This window comes from Acomys russatus, chromosome 3 (assembly GCF_903995435.1).
Source record: "Acomys russatus chromosome 3, mAcoRus1.1, whole genome shotgun sequence".
Classification (NCBI taxonomy): domain Eukaryota; kingdom Metazoa; phylum Chordata; class Mammalia; order Rodentia; family Muridae; genus Acomys; species Acomys russatus.
Window position 1 is genome coordinate 45205353 of NC_067139.1, and position 18149 is coordinate 45223501.

General features: G+C 41.3%; 1 protein-coding gene across 1 annotated transcript; it reads left to right on the top strand.

Annotated features, from left to right (window-relative positions):
• The first annotated feature begins 5225 nt into the window (after positions 1-5225).
• LOC127187069 (small nuclear ribonucleoprotein G-like) lies at positions 5226-5459 on the top strand. The gene has a single exon (XM_051143315.1). The coding sequence runs from the start codon at positions 5226-5228 to the stop codon at positions 5457-5459; it is 234 nt and encodes a 77-aa protein (XP_050999272.1).
• Positions 5460-18149: the final 12690 nt, after the last annotated feature.

The following is an 18149-nucleotide window of genomic DNA, read 5'->3' on the forward strand; positions in this document are numbered from 1 at the left end:
CCCCTCAGCCAGCCGATCCCACCAAAACACTCCCAACAGAGGTAAGCCGCACTTTCTCTCAAACATGCCATTTTTCTGACCCACAACTCGCCCTGCATTACCTGAGGCCTGCCAATACCAGAGACAACCAGATGGCTAAAGGTCAGCATAAGAACACAAGTAACAAGCGCCAGGGCAATGTAGCAACACCAGAAACCAACTATCATACTACAAGCCCAGGATATGTTAACACAGCTGAGAAAAAAAGAAAATGACCTTAATCTAGTCTCATGAAGATGATAGAGGCCTTTAAAGAATAAATGAATAAAGTCCTTAAAGAAATACAGGACAATTCAATCATGCATGTAGAGGCCTTTAAAGAGTAAATGAATAAATTCCTGAAAGAAATACAGGAAAACACAATTAAACAGGTGAAAGAAATGAATACAACTGTTCAAGACCTGAAAATGGAAGTAGAAGCAATAAAGAAAGCACAACCTGAAGGAATCCTGGAGATGAAAAACCTAGGGAAGAGAACAGGACCAACAAATGCAATCAACATCAATAAAATGCATAAGATGGAAAAGACAATCTCAGTTGTAGAAGATATGATAGAAGAAACAGGTATATCAATCAAAGAAAATATTAAGTCTAAAAAATTCCTGACACAACAAAGCCAGAAACTCTGGAATACTATGAAAAAGCCTACCCTGTGACTAATAGGGGTAGAAGAAGGTGAAGAGTCCCAGCACCAAGGACCCAAAATATTTTCAACAAAATCATAGAAGAAAATTCCCCAACCTAAAGAAAGAGATGCCTATAAACATATAAGAAACATACAGAACACCAATTAGAATGGACCAGAAAAGAAAATCCAACCACCACAAAATAATTAAAACATTAAATCTATAGAACAAAGAAAAAATATTAAAAGTTGCAAGGGAAAAAGGCCAAGTAACATATAAAGGCAGATCTATCAGAATTACACTTGACTTATCAACAGAGACTATAAAAGCCAGAAAGACCTGGGCAGATGTCTTACAAACCATAAGAGACCACAGATGTCAGCCCAGACTACTATACCTACCAAAAATTTCAGTCACCATACAGAAAGAAAACAAAATATTCCAAGACAAAACCAAACTTAAATGGTATCTCTCCACAAACCCAGCCCTATATTCCATCCCAAGGAAATTAACTATATCCAAGAAAGCACAGGAAATAAATAATCTCACACCAGCAAAACAAAAGAAAGAAAGCATACACGAGCGCGCGCGCGCGCGGGCGCGCGCACACACACACACACACACACACACCCCACCACCACCACCACCAACAACAACAATAACAACATCAAAATAACAGGAATTAACAATCTTTAGTCACTAATATCTCTCAACATCAATATCTCAATTCACCAATAAAAAGATACAGGCTAACAGAGTGGTTGCAAAAACAAGATTCATCAATCTGCTTCATAGAAGGAACGTACTTCAGCAATAAAGATAAACATTACCTTAGAGTAAGGGACTGGAAAAAGGGTTTCCAAGTACATGAAAACAAGAAGCAAACTGGAAGAGCTATCCTATTGTCTAATAAAATGGACTTTGAACCAAAGTTAATCAAAAGAGATAAGAGAGGACACCTCATACTCTTCAAGGGAAAAATCCATCAAGATGATATCTCAATTCTGAACATATATACCTTAAATGCAACGGCATCCACATGTGTAAAATAAATATTACTAAAAGTTAAATCACACATCAAACCCCACATATTAATAGCAGGAAACTTCAAAGCCCTACTCCCATCAATGGAGAAGTCATCAAGACAGAAACTAAACAGAGAAATAATGAAAATGTTTTTACGAGTCAATTGGATTTAACAGATATCTACAGAACAGTCCATACAAACATAAAAGAATAAACCTTCTTCTCAGTACCTCATGAAACCTCCAAAATTGACCGTATAGTTGGTCACAAAGCAAGCCTCAATAGAGACAAGAAGGCTGATATAACACCTTGTATTCAATCAGACTACTATGGATTAAAGCTGAACTCCAACAACAACAGGAACAACAGAAAGCCAACAAACTCATGGAAACTGAACAACTCTTTATTCAATGACCACTGGGTCAGGGAAGAAATAAAGAAAGAAATTAAAGACTTTCTAGAATTCTATGCAAATGAAAGCACAGCCTACTCAAACTTATGGGACACAATGAAAGCAGTGCTAAGAGGAAAGTTCATAACACCAAGTGCCTTCATAAAGAAATTGAGAGATCTCATACTAGCACTTTAAAAGCACACTGGAAAGCTATATAACAAAAAGAAGCAAACACAAACAAAAGAAGTAGACAACAGGAAACATTCAAAATTAGAGCTGAAATCACCAAAGTAGAAACAAACAACACATTTCAAAGAGTCAGCAAAGCAAAGAGATGGTTCTTTGAGGAAATCAACAAGATAAAGAAATCTTTAGGCAAACTAACTAAAGGCAGAGAAAGAGAGAGAAAGAGAAAATCAAATTAACAAAATCAGAAACGAAAAGGAGGACATAACTACAGATACCAAGGAAATCCAAAGACTTATTTGGTCTGATTTCAAAATCCTGTACACTACAAAATTGGAAAATTTAAGTGAAATGGACAATTTTCTTGATAGATACCACTTAGCAACATTAAATCAAGATCAGGTAAACAATTTAAATAGACTTATAACCTCTAAGGAAATAGAAGTAGTCATTAAAATGTCTATCAAGAAAAAGGGGGGGAAGAAAAGAAAGAAAGAAAAAGAAAAGCCCAGGGCCAGACAGTTTCAGTACAGAATTCTACCCAACTTTCAAAGAAGAACTAATACCAATATTCCTGAAACTATTCCACAAAATAGCAACAGAAGGAACATTGCCAAACTCATTCTATGAGGCCACAGTCACTCTAATACCTAAACAACACAATGACTCACCACCCAAAAAAAGAGAACTTCAAACTAGTCCCCCTTATGAACATCGATACAAAAATATTCAGTAAAATACTCACAAGCTTAATGCAGGAACTCATCAAAAATATCATCCACCATGATCAAGTAGGCTTCATCCCAAGGATGCAGGGATGGTTCAACATATGGAATCCACCACACAGACCAACAGAAATAAAGAACCAGAAGATTATCCCTTTACATTCTGAAAAAGCCTTTGACAAAATCCAATACCCATTCATGTTTAACTTCTTGGAGAAATCAGGGATACAAGGCATACATTTAAACAAAATTAAGGGAGTACACAGCAAGCCAAAAACCAAAATCAAGTTAAATAGAGAGAAACTTAAAACAATCCCACTAAAATCACGGAAAAGACAAGGCTGCCCACTCTCTCTATGTCTATTCAATAGAGTACTTGAAGTTCTAGCTACAGCAATAAGACAAGTAAAGATCAAGAGCATACAAACTGCAAAGGAAGAAGTCAAAGTATCTCTATTTTCAGATGAAATGATCATATTTATAAGTGACCCCCAAGGTTCTCCAGAGAACTCCTTGAGCTGATAAATACCTTCACCAAAGTAGCTGAACACAAAATTAACTAAAAGAAGAAATGGGCAGTCCTCTTGTATACAAATGAAAAAAAATGGGCTGAGGAAAAAAATAGGAAAACCATACCCCTCACAGTAGTCACAAATATTATAACACATCTTGGTGTAACTCTAACCAGGAAGCAAAATACTGGCATGGCAAGAACTTAAAGTCTAAATAAAAAAAATCAAAGAAGATTTCAGAAAATGGAAAAAAAATTCTATGCCCCATTTCCTCTAAGCGGGGTTAGGTAGGTCTTTGGTTGTTTTCTTGGGCAATAGATGTTTCATTGGGAGATGGTTGTAAGTTATTATTCATCCTACTTAGAGAGAAAACAAAGTTGGACTCAGGAATGTCTTTTATCTTTCATTCTTAGGTTTGGAGATAGAAGCTGAAAAGAAAGAAGGGGAGTATAGAAATATATAGGGCTAATAGGACAAAAAATAGATTAGTAAATCTATTTTTCAACTTAATGTCTCAATTGTTACTCACGAGGTTATTTTTAATTTAATGGTATAGAATCTGCATATAGATGCAAAATAAGTTTAACTTTCATACGTTGGTATAGAATTCATATTTAAGATTATTCTTCACACATATTATATACATTTCTATTCTAAATGCGGTACTGTACCCATACAACTCAATTATAATACAAAGTTTACTTCCAATACTTTGAAAGTGCTATTGCAGGCTGTTTAGGATAAGTAAGTTATACAAGTTAATTGTTAGTTGATCAAATCATGGTCATATCAATTACTAGTCTATTTTTATCACAAGAATATACATCTTAGGTGTAACAGGTAGATATTATTCTATAGATAGATAAGGTAAAATAGTTAGATAAGGTCATCAAAAACCTCAGAGACATACAGAATATGGCATTTAAAGATGTTTTTCTTATTTCAAAGATATATTTACAATGAGACAGGTTAACTCCTGGCAATACCCAGCCTACCTCAAAGAAGATGATAACCATCAAAGAACCTGCTTATGGAGATGGCTTCAAATGTGGCAAACTAGCCATAGGACAAAATATCCTCACTTCTACCACAAACAGAATTCTGCCTGAAAATGGGCAAGCTTGGATGCAGGCAGAGTCAACGGCCAAACTCTGATAAGACAGGGTAAACAAGTCCTCAATAATCACTGCCTCACAAATATGCCTGTCAGATATATTGGGCCAGAAGGCTGAAGATGATGCTCCAAAATTATAGAGAGTTTTGGGTGACTGTTCAGGCAGCAAACCATCTCTGTCATCTTCTCATTTGGGAAGCGGCTAACCTGCACTTCCTGTATACTCAGGTAATCAATTTAATTCCTTCTTAAGTCTGTGATAAGGTTGAAGACCAGATAGTTTAGTTTTACAATTAATCTTAGTTGCTTAGGGGTTAAGATGTTTTAAGGTCTAGATAGATGTTTTAAGTTGATAATGATGAGACATGATAGATACTGATTTACATTCAGAATTTTAGACTCACCAAGATAGGTTGCCAAAACAATATAAATGTAGCATATACATATATAGTTCCTGAACTATATATGAACTATGTTCATGCAGCTTTATTCATAATAGCCAAAATCTGGAAACAACCTAGATGTCCCTCAACCGAAACCGACTCCAGAAGAGCCAGGGTTGGTACACAGAGAGACCCTGTCTTAAAAAAACAAAAGTTATCAATGAAGTTAAATGGTGGCAAGCATGTTCAAGGAAGACTGCAGGCCTTTGATCTTTTCATTGGTCATGTGATTCATGAGTGTGTACAGATGGCAACTGGTGGGCAACAGAGTAACAGTGGGACAGTGGTGCCAGAAGGAAAGAGCAGCATCATGCTAGAAGCCTTGGAAAGAGAGAGTCTAAGCAATAGGTATCCAGCAGGGGAGTCCAGCTCTCTCCTCAGAGGGCCTCTTTGACTATGCTCATATCAAACTTCTTTGTTACGTAAACCTTTGTGATACTCAAAGACGAAAGAAAAAAGACATTTTAAGCTATCTGTGTACCCGTATGCAAGGAGAAATCTAAGACTGACAAACCTAGAATTGATTTCCCTCATAATTTGGGAGTCAGTTCTGCTGTCTTGAATGTGTGCTTTCATTTTCTACAAGAACCACAGGCAGGAGGAGTGTCTGTCTGAAGGATTGTTTTTCAAGAGTCCTTAAATGATGTGGATCACAAATCCCAAGATCCAGTACAGAACTTTTCCCTCAAAGGAGAATGCCTGTACAACACAGCCTCCCACAGTTATTCCCATCTCACGAATAGCAACAGGGAGTGAACACGTGACCTGTGTGTTGTATGCTACCACCAGACCTTGACTATAATACACAGTACTATATATGTAAAAGCATATAGTATTCTATTTTTATATGCCAAAGAAAACACAGAGAGTGAAACAGTGTAATATAGGTACTATAGTCCTTTATTTTTACATTAAAATCCGATAGATAGATAGATAGATGATTGATAGATAGATAGATAGATAGATAATTATCTCTAGAAATGACAGATGCTTTGGCAAAAGAAAAGGCAGGATTCCTAAACTGATAGACTAAATAAACAATATAATTCTTCCATCCCATGGAGGCTGAGATTTATCTCAACAGGACAGATAACCCACACATGTTCACCTGTAGACTGACAGTAGAACAAAAACCATAGGTTATGCTATTAGAATATTACTCAAGGAAGAGAAATAAAGTGAAAAAAAAATCACCCCGTGTTATTCTCTCCTCTGTTTTATCACATGTGATTTTTGGGATCTTCTGGGTTGCTATGTGCTCTCTACAGAACCCTACAAGATCCACAGAATGTCCTCATCATGGACTATATGGTAGCAAGGTTCAGATATTGAGCCACCAACTAAAACTGGGGTAACAAACCAACAGCATCAACTCCACTCACCTAGCAACATCCTTATTCAATGCAGGAGTCTCTCTGAGGTTAAGAGATACCATGTGTTACTTTTTTAAAAAAATCTTTTAAAAAGTTAAAAACCAAGAAACACTGAAGCCTAAGTACATACATTTTATCATAGTTTAAGCATTAACATTGAAAATAATGTTTCATACTAATTAATATAATAAGGTTACTGTCTCTGCACACAGGAGAGATTATTCTACCAATTTCTGGTTCCCGTGGACTTTGGGCATGCTTTTGTGCCTATGACAAAGCAATGCTACTCACGGGTTTTTGCTAAGACAGTGCAGCACTAATTACAGTATCAAGTACAGCTGTGTGTCACTTATAACGGATAGTCTCTCTTCTACTTTGTGTTCTACCATACTCAGCAATCTCTAATTGTGTTATATACAAGATAATTGCACGACTGATAAATGCACTACTTAATAGTGTATCACAGGTCATACAACGACGTGAGGGGGTAACACTAAAACTATACAATGAAAATATCCCTTTAACCTTCCTCTACAACAAACGGAAAGCCCACTTAAAAACAAGGTCTGTATCTAAAGCCTTGATTCCCAAAGCCATCACAGACCTGTACCCACTGAGTTCTTACAAACTCTGATAAGATATTAGTTAAATGAAATCATAAAAGTCAAATTCCAGCCTCAGAATCCTGTCACTAAAATCATCATGGGCAGACCCTATCTCTGTAGCAGCAATCACGGAAAAGTCTTATTCATGGCTCTGGAAATTGAGATTCTCCGTTTGAACAAGCTGCTATTGTAAACCGTGACCTTGAATGCAGTCAAGTCCTGACCTGTCTTCTACCATAATAGCTTAACTGTGCAGCATTGGCTGGGCTCCTTCCCAGGGAGTTCTGTTCTCACTATGTCACCAAGGCCTTCCCATGTTCCTGCCAAAGACAGATAGGATCTGCTCAGCAGCTCTGGGAGTAATAATGGGAATCAGTCTAACTCTCTCTCTCTCTCTTTCTCTCTCTCTCTCTCTCTCTCTCTCTCTCTCTCTCTCTCTCTCTCTCTCTCTCTCTCTCTCTCCCCCCCCCCCCTGTCTCCTCTCTCTGGTCCATCCCTCCCTCCTTCTGTCTTTCTTTCCCTCCATCCTTCCTCTCCCTCCATCTCTCTTTCATTTCTTCACCCTCTTACTATGATAGGCACTCGGGGGGGGGGGGGAGGGAGCTCCGTTCCTACCCATCTTATTACCCTTTCATTCTATCTCTCCCCATTTAGATACAGAAAAACTTTTAATTATTAAATGACTGTTATGAACAGTAATGAGACTCAGGCTGCCTACTGATGAGCATCATCAAACACTAATGAGCTTGCAGGCTGAGACCCACACCTGAATCCCATCATGTGCTCCCATTGCTCAGGCCAGGTGGGATGCTTCTGTCTACAGGCAGGCTTCAGCAGGCGGCTGGAGGCTGCAGGGTGGTTATTATGCATTCCCTCCAGTCTCATGATTCACACCGAGTCAAACAGCTTTCCTGTGTGGCCGTACTCATTTACCCACCAGTGATTACTTCCCCCGTAATAATGTGTCACTGTTTCGTTCTGTTTCCTTCGTCTTTGTCCTCATCTTTGCTTTTTAAAGGGCTTCCTGGCAGTAAAACTCCTCAGAAGGAACACTACTAATTGGTCATTTTCTTATTGCTACTTTTGGTCTCTTCCTGACCTTGAAAGAAACACAAGCCCCACAGATATTTGGGTGATGTGCAGGTACACAGTGGTCACTGTATTGCCTCAACACACAAGATTCTAGATAAGTTCTGCTTGATGTCTACAGTTTTCTGAGCACTAGGGAAGACAGATGGAATCTACAGGAGACAGAAAATGTTCCTCCTTCCCCATAGAAACCTTGATAAAGTTATCTCTATAGTGAACTGGGGAAGGTGTGACTGACCCAATTCTATCTTTTCTCAGCCTTTATAACCTTTCTTAGTAGCAAGAAACCCTCATGCCTACAACAGGTACTGTCTGAACGCTGCCGTGTGCCAAGGCCTAGACAAAGCACTTGACCTACATTAGTTTGTGTCAGCACTGTGAGTCTATATGACCCATTTACAGTCAGGCAAACCTTACAGAAATGAAGGGACATGGCAGAGCTCATCCCGGGATAAGCTAAGAGCTTCCCGCTTCTCAGTAAACCAACGTGGACACCAAGCACTGCCTTAAGGAGGGCAAGGAGGCCTGAGAGCCTACAAGGCAACAGACTGACACGGGTAGAGACTGGGAGCTGAGCACAGGAGCAGTGTCCATCATAACTCCCACGTGTGGAACTCTGCTCATGTCCCCTGTAGCTGCCTCCTCCTAGCCACAAAGGTTACCACAGTGGACACAGCATGGAGATGATTTGTTTAGGGCTAAAAGAGCCCTTCCTTTTCAGTTTTAATAAAGGTACAAGAAACCATTTGTGAAATAGTACATGGAGATTACTGCTTATACATGATGCTGATTAAAGGACCTCCCACTGAGCAAAGAAGACAGCAGCTGTGATACAGAAGCAGCTAGAACACTTGTGTGATAACTTAGTGTAATTTATTTAATGTGAAGGACTACTTGCTACCTGTAGGTGAGCATAGAAAGTGACATGGTGACATGAGGAACGACAACAAAGAAACAAAACCACAAGACATGATGTGCTGTAAGCTATGTCTTTCAAGTGCACAGTTGACTCTCATAGATTTCATGTCTGCCTTCATATGACTATACTTTTCTCAGAGTCCATGGTACAGCTATACTAGGTCTTGCAGTGTCCAATGGGCAAACCAAGCTCATGATCAACCTCGCGTGTGCCCTCCCTCCCCCTCTCCCTCCCCCTCCCCTCTCCCTCCCTCCCTCCCTCTCTCTCTCTTTCTTTTCTCCTCTCTCTTTATGTCTCTTTCTTTGCCTCTGTCTCTGCCTCCCCCCACTCCCTCCTCTCTCCCTCTCTCTCTCATGACATCAGAGAAACAAGTCAGTTGGGAGCAAGTCTACTCTGTGCTGCGCTGTTGCTGAGTGGAATTTATTACAACCCTCCCTGCCAAGTAGGCTGAGAAGTTCACCATCATAGTCAAAAGGCTGACGAGCAGTCACTAATTAAGTGTATATGGACTGCTGAAAAATCAATATGAGTCTGAGAGAAATGATGAAAAAAAATGTTCTCCCAACACTGAAACTCTAAGCCCTGCTGTCTTGCAGGTATTTGTTTTTAATTTTTTTTTTCATATGCTAGTTATTGGTAACTAATACAGTTGAATCTTGACTTATTGGCAAATACAAAAAAGGATCATTGCTCCTCCAAACAGCAACAAATAAAAACTGGTTTAATGTTTTTGTTGAAAAGTTTTAATCCAGTTCTCTATGTGGCCTTGTTTAGATGGTTCTTGTTTTGACAGCCCTACTGGGACAGGAGCTTTGCTGGCACAACTGAACTCACACCTTTGTCTTTGGCTTTGAGTGTCACAGCACAGCCTCTGAGCAGCCACCCCTGGACACTCAGCTGACAATCCCGACAAGTGAACTCCAGCCCCTACCCCGACACCACTCTTCGAAGCCACCCTCACATCATCTCTCCAACCTGCCTTTCAGGATGATGCACACCAGCAGCCACATGAAGCTGCTACACGCAGAGATGCTGCAAGGCCCATGACAGCCTTCACTCGCTGGGCTCCTTAAAAGTTCGAGACAGTGCTGTTCAGCACTCTTCTTACTGCACCACCAAGGAAAATGATTTTCCCTCACTGCTCATCGCTGGGGTTCCTGGAGGGGCTTTCACTCTCCTCAACGCTGACTAATGGACCATCCTCCAGGAGGACCTTGTATATACCAACTGCCAATCAATCAGCATCACAGTGTGGCAGGCAAGGGCCATTCTTCAGGCTGGATGGTAGTAACGTAGCTGGGTGATAAACCTAGGTATCCGCCATGCTAAGAGGTAGGTTCTTCTATCAGTGAGAGTGAATTCAATTGCAGAGGGTCCTAAACAGGCTTAAGACAAAGAGAGAGTTTCAGAAAAACTGCATTATGATTTTAATAACAGAAAATTTAAGGAAATCGAGGGAGGGTGGGATGGGGAGAGAGGGAGAGAGAAAGAGAAGGGGGGAGGGACAGGGAGGAGGAGGGAAACAGGATGGAGATAAAAAGGAAGAGAGAGAAGCCCTCCTGTATGGGGGAGTGGGGGGAGGCGCGGGGCGGGGAGCGGGGGGGAAGCAGCGCAGCGGTGGTACCAGGAGAGCCTGTCTTCTCAACACTCCACTGGGACAGAGATGAGAAGCCATTTCTTGTAAACCGGCAGGTGGGTAGGTCTAGGAGCAAAGGTCTCTCCCAGCTTGGTTCCTGCTGAGAACCCAAAGCACAAGCCAGGTGACTAGACTCTGAAACAGCCTGCCAAACACTTCCAGTGACAGTGGGTGCAAGTATGACTTGGAACTGCAGTGACTTCTGGGGTGGAAATTTGGTCTGAGTGCTACACTTGAGTGGACAGAGCAACAGATTTGGCTCTTTTTCTCTATGCATACAAGGACCCCCCCACTGACACAGGGCATGTGTGCCCATGTGAGCGAGGACTCCGTATTATGGCCAGCAGTCTCTCCATGAGGGGCTACACTAGGGCAGGACTGGGAAGGACCCTCCACTCCAGCAACACAGAACGGAAACAAGCCAGCCTCCCCAACCAAGTGAAGAGCTGCACACAGACCCTGCAGCCTAAGGCTGTTTAATTCCTAATTTCAAGTCAGTGAAACAGCTTTGCCCTCTGCCTCTTTCCTACTAGTGCCTCCCTTTTATGGTTTGGCTTTCCCCTTTGGCTTGGAGTCACTTCTCTAGCCTCCTGAGTGCTGCGTTAGTTTAATTCGGCTGCATTCACTTGCCACTTGCTCTGTCCAGTGTGTCTGTAACTGCAATTGCCTTACCTCTTCCCTCCCTCTTTATTGCTCACCCCTCCTGTTTATTTCTTTAATTTCTGACTCCTTGGCCTGATGGGAACCCTTAGCCTTCCTCTGCTCATTTCCTTTCCTGCCCTTAGTAACACTTAACAGCACACACCATTCTGTGAGGGCCCCTTTATTCCACACAGTGATCTGAATTGAAGAGGCAGATTTATTTCACTGGCTATACTGTACTATACTTTCTCTCTGGGAATATCCAATGCTCACGGTATACTCTCCTCTCACTGGAGATTGTACGAGGGACCCTGAGCACATGGCCTGAGGGTTTAGCCATGGGGGCACACCTCTAGTCCTATACCTGAACCTCACTACACATGAACACCAAAAATATTTCCGCTGAAAGAACATGAGTGATTTTTAAAAACCCAACCAGTGACCTAATTCCATCTGTGCAAATCTCAACACAAAAACACAAGAAGCTTGAAAAGCCAGGTAATGTAGCTCCTCCAAGGCCACTAGTTGCAGAGAAAAGTATTCCAACGAGAGAGTAGATAAGAGGAAACTTAAAGACATCTAAGACAACAGCTTCAAAAATGTCCAACAAAATCAAAGTGGATAGGGATAAAATCTGGGACAGATTAAAAATAAAGATAAATTGCTAAATAAAACATGGACGTCAATAAAGAAATAGAAGTACTGAAAAACTGAATTAAAATTTGGAAATGAAGCATTCAGGAAGCCAAATTTAAAATCACTGTGGGAAGTATCACTCATAGGTCAAATGACAGAGAGGAGAGTGCAGCTTGAAGACCAGGTAGATGAGTGAGAACATTTAGACACTAATAGGAATAAACGAAAAAACATGGATAGAACATGTAAGATCTAAGGCACCAAATGCATCGTCTTAGACACTAAAGATGTAAAATCTATTCAAGCTAAAGGCATAGAAAATGTATTCAACAAAACCTAACAGATAATATCCCAAGTCTAAGAAAGAGATGGCCACCCAGATACCAGAGACACTAAAACACTAAATAAACAAGACTTGGAAGTTTCCCATATCATATTACCATTAAAGGACTAAAAACACAGAACCAAAAGAATACTAAAAACTGAAGGGTACCAAGTCACATCTAAAGGCAAACTTATCAAAAACAAAACAAAACAAAAAAATTGTCCATTTTGCCACAGAAATCCTATGAGCCAAGAGGACACAAAATTATAAATTCCATATTCTGAATGACAGTGATTGTTGGTCTGGATTATCCATCAAAGCTACAGTTCAGAAAGAGAAAAGAACAACTCTCCATGATAAACACAAACGAGAGGAACCGGTGACTATTAATCCTGAACTATAGAGCATAACTGAACGACATCTGCATGCTGAACAGCAAGCCACTTCCATGAGGCCATGGGACAGAATAAACCGGGCTTGAACATTAAACAAACAAGCGGGAATACAGATTAAACCAAACCTTATCCAAACAACAAAATGAAGGCAAGTATTGCATATGTTTCAGTCATCACTTGGGGTGCTAGTTACCTCAATTTTCTAACAAGTGCAATCAAAGTGGTACCAAAGGGAAGGAAGCAAAGTATCCCTATTTGTAAATGATACGATCATGAACTAAAAGACCTGCAGGCTCCCCCAGGAAACTTACATCTGATAATCATTTTCTGCAAAATAGCAGCATACAAAACCAATACCAACTGCTTTTCTATACCCAAGAAATGAACACAGTAAGAGGGAGACTAGGAAAAGCTCAGTCACAAATGGATAAAATCCTTAGAGTAAACCTGAACAAGGAAGTAAAGATCTCAGCTGGGTGGTGGTTGGGCATGCCTTTAATCCCAGCATTTAGGAGGCAGAAGCAGGTGAATCTCTAAGAAGAGAATGTGAACTGTGGAAGCAAGCAAGGGCAGTGAAGACAGAGACAAGAGCAGCAATTTCAGAGTATGGGAGGGAATATGGCTGACACACACGGTGTACTTGAAAGAGACTGTCTCGGAGAAGAAACACAGCACTGTGTTGGATGAATAGCCACCGACGTAACAAGACATAATTTTCATTCCCGGCTCGGGCTTCAGAAGAATGATCCACAGGCAGTGCGTACAAAGCTGTAAGATGGTTCCAGCCATTTCAGACTAAGATGTGATGACATGGTGTACCTGCCAGCTCCTGGACTTTGTCGGTGAGGAGCATGAATTATAAGCTCCTAGCACTGAGACAGCACATCTTGTGGTGGCCCCCTGACTAACCATCCTGCTAATAAATATCTAAAAGCCATGTTTTTCTCTGGGTTTCCAGCTTCCATGGGGATGTTCCGATTGTGACATAATTCTTAAATTAGTAGGTTTATTCATAGTTTTATATTAGTAAATGTCAAGCTTATTACTAATGCGCAAACTCTGTAAATCCTCAGCCGTGTTAATTTTTAACTGCTCAAGGAATTAATAAGAGGAGAAATTAGAAGGCAAACATTTCCTTAGGGTACCTACTCTTATGAAATTCCCGGCAAAGCAAGGAGACATAAAGGCACTTTGAGCACGCAAGTAGAAAGGATGACAAAAGCTGTCACTATGAAAGGAATGGGTGAAGGCCACACTTAACCACAGAGCACCCTGGTTACAGCCACTTTCCTTCAGGACAGCTCTCTGGACGTGGCTACCAGGGTTGCCCTGCTGGCCTTTGGTTTGCTTCGATGCGCTTTTCCAGCACATGTTCATTTCGTAAGGTTTCATCCCCTCTTTCGTACTGCTTCCACTCTAATCACTGGTGCATGTGCCTTCCCTGGAGAGGCCAGTGCTTACCTTATTGCCCAGCTCTTCAAAAGCCATGCCACCAAAGTTCTCTCACCCAGCCAGGGCTTGCTAACACTGCCCTCCCTTTCCCCACTCACCCACAGAGTGAAAGGCATATGTGCTTATGGGTGGCTGTTTAACCTCCCAGCCCCATGCCTCTTGTGGGTACTGCGGACACTTCCTTATAAAGCCATCCTACAAACCCCCTCAACCAAATACAGTTGTTTTTCCAGCCTCCCTAAAGCATAAGTCTATTTTGTAAGATGTTGGAGGCTTCCTGTGTTGGTGGTCATAGAAACCACCTGTCTTATGGTTGTTTCTGCATTTTTGGTTTTTTGTTTGTTTGTTTGTTTTTTTCCTGGAAGTATGCCAGGTTTCTGGGGATGAGATGGTGTCCGACATGTGAAGAAGTCAAGTATAGATATTTCAGTATGATAGCTCCCAAAGGTTCCAGCTCACAGCTGATAATACTAAAGTGTGACATGGTTTGTTGTGATGGTGAAACTGCACAGTGTTTGTTTGTTTGGGTTTCGGTTTTGTATTGTTGTTGCGGTTTTTTTTTTTTTTTGAGACAGAGTTTCTCTGCATAATCCTGGCTATCCTGGAATTTACTATGTAGACCAGGCCAGCCTTGTACTCACAGAGATCTGTCTGCCTCTGCTTCCTGAGTGCTGAGAATAAAGGCCTGTGCCACAAGTGCCTACATAGTTCTAAGTGCATATGCAAGCCAATGTATTAACAGCTGTAGTCTCCATTTGGAGTCTCCGTCTTCCCTCATCATGGCTATCCACAAAATTTGTCATACAAGAATGAGATCTTCGACACACGAATGACGTCTGAACCGATGAGCATGGCACGCAAAGATGTGTATGATGTCATTCTATCCCCCACGCCCCATTTTCCAGAGACAAACCAAATACACAGCCCGCGTACAAACATAAGTATACATGTGTTTCTCCGCCTCACATAGAGGCTGAGCTCCTTGGAAGCAGGGAAGGGTGACTGAAATCTAGGCTGCCTATCAACCTCCCCGCAAACTCAGACCTAAGCAGAGCATGGAAGCCAAAAACAGCTCTATGAATGACTGAGCAGTTCCCATTCGCCTCCGAGAATCTACAGGTAAATATAAATTTGAATCAGGCCAGAAACCAAGTGGATTTTTCTATTCCTTCATCACTGGGAACCCAGGTTGACAACATTACTTTGTTTCTAAGTATTGAAAGAAATGCAAAATAGGAAGAATCAAGTGGGTCTTGCCCAGCCTGCTCACCATGAAGTCATTGAGATGTACCTTTCTCTGCACAGGGAAGAAGAGAGAGGAAGGAATCCCCTTTCTTGCTTTAGGTTATGAACTTGACATCATGAGCGCGTGGACCTCAGCCCCATAAGGGCACGTTGTCTCCAGACAGGGTAGATATTCGTCCTGACACGGTACGCCTGGTCACACAAGGCCCAGATAGACAGAGAGAAGATGGAAAGAAGGGCCCCAGACATAGGCTAGAGAGAGTATGCTTTACCTAAAGAGATGACATCTATAGCCAACAGCACAGGGTCAATGTTAAACACAGAGTGAACTCATTCCTGCCCTGCTCCATGTCCTTGCTGCCAGTATTTAAAATCTAATGGAAGCACCTTAGAAGGGCCAACTGTTACAATCCAAAGGATGGCCTATTTATGAGTCTACCATGTCCCAAAACAAAGAATTGAGCCATTTGATATTTAACCTAATGGATGGTTCACAGTGGGAAAGTGAGTGAGAGGTTTTCATTGCAGTAAAGAAGCAGAAAGACCCAGGCCAAGCCTTTATGTAGCAGGGCCCAGACAAACTCTGTGTGTGTGTGCGTGTGTGTTTAAGTGTATATAAGTGTATGGAAGATAGAGGAAATTTTTTGGTGTTCCTTGGGTACCACACACCTATTTATTTACCTGCTTACTTACTTACTGACTGACTGACTCACTGACCCAGAACTCATTAAGAGGACCCAATTCTAATCCATAGCTAATCCTTCACTGAGTCACCTCGCTAGCTCCAAGGCAAATTCTTACCATCAAAATTAGTTTGTTCCCCCTCCTCTTTGCCTTGTACAATTAATACCATCACCCCCAAGTCACAAAAGCACAGTGCCTATACGCTGACCCCAATAGAGTAAAAGATAGTCAAAGAATGTTTGAGCTATTTTTCTCCAGCCTCAGATGAGGAAAAAAAAAAAAAAGCCAAAAATGACCAAATCTGCAATAGCCATTTGGACAGAGTACAGGAGAATAGTCCAATTCTTCTGGAAGAAATGAACAAAAAAAAATCCACGCCATTATCCACAGTGACTTAAAAAGATAGCTCAAGGACTGAAATTTGGGGTTCAGATGCCATTTGAAGAAAAATGAGAATGGGGACAGACAGGCTGGTGGCTCATTCTTTCTCAATGATGCCTGTTCCCATGTTTAACTGCATCAGTGCACAATGGTCTCTGGCTAAATGGTGCCTCTCAGCAGCCTCTAGCCAAGGGGGAAAATCCTGCAAAAGTAAATTAATTTAAAAGGACTGCTATTGATGAGCAATATCAAACACATTCTACTTTTTATTGCCTAGAATAAATGAATCTGAAAAGTGCAATTGTTAAGTATATAGAAAGGTAGGAAAAGCATCCCATCTATCTTTCACTATTCTAACATCAACGAGTTGATTATTAGAAACTTGATGAACTTTCTTCCATGTGTCAAGCTCAGGTACACATTCATTATTCAACATGATCACAACCCAGCCTCTGGTTCAGTTCTAGATATACAATGAAGGAGATGGCCCCACTTGTGGACAGCTTAGCTTGTGATAACTACTCCCCGCTACTGAATTTGATGACTCGGTGGCTCAAATTGCCCTTCATGATGGTGAGGAGAAAGCAGCAAGATAACCAGCCTCCACTCACTGACCCCCCCCCAAAAAAATAGGGAAGCAGGCTGGAAAACGCAATTTTCAGACACTCAGGAGACCTGGGAAAAATACAGCTGTATAATATATTTGAGTACGATGGGGTAACATTGGGATGCACTTGAGATTAGGATGGCCAGGTGAAGCACCTCAGAGAATGAAAGTCTTGTTAGGGACCATAACAAGTCAAGAAGCAAGCTACGCCGGCTTAGGTTAGTTAGGATGGCGGGCTTTTCTCCCATTTCTAGGTTTCAAGAGTAACCTACTCAGTTAAAAGAATATGACAGTTTGCTAAGTAAGAGGGTTCATTATGCCCCCTTACCACTCAGAAGAGACTACTATAAATTCCCAACTCCCCACAGATTTATTTGATCAGAATTTGCAGCAACTTGATCCTTAGGTAAATCATTTATTTCCTAAGATTTGGACAATTCGTAGGCTAGCCATCTCTGCTAAGACTGACAGCTACACATCCGAGCCATCCATTCCTTCGCTCATTTCACGGAGAATGATCAGAACCAGAGAGCAAGGAAGAGGGCGGCTTCGAGGGCCGGCCGCTCTAGATCTGTTAAAGGAAAACTCGGTCCACGCTAAATTAGGAATAAAACACACAGAAATAAGAGGCTAAGTCACTTAATTTTTGCCTATGTTGGAATGGTACTGTTTATATTGAAAGGGGAGTAGGCCAGAGGTCACAGGAACTTTCTAGAGAAGAATCCGAATACTGCGAAGAGAGTGAGGTACAAAGCAAGCAGGAAAGCAAGAAATGTTAGTTGAGAGAGTACAGAGGGGAGCCAGAGAGTAATGGAGAGGACTTGAATCTGTGAGGCCGCAGTAAGCAGAGGAAGAAATAGTCACATCTGGAGATATTTCAGAAGGCCAGAGAGATGCACTGATGGGTGGATTTATGGAAGAGCAGCTCAGAAAGGGGCTTCAAAGAACCAGTGTGCAGCACCAATGATACACAACTTCTAGGCCTCCTGGCCCACCTGGAACTGCTCTGATCCCACTTGCAAAACAAAAGAGTTTGTAAGCTACACATCTCCATAATACCTACGTAGCTCCTAAGTCTCTATTCCTCACTATCAG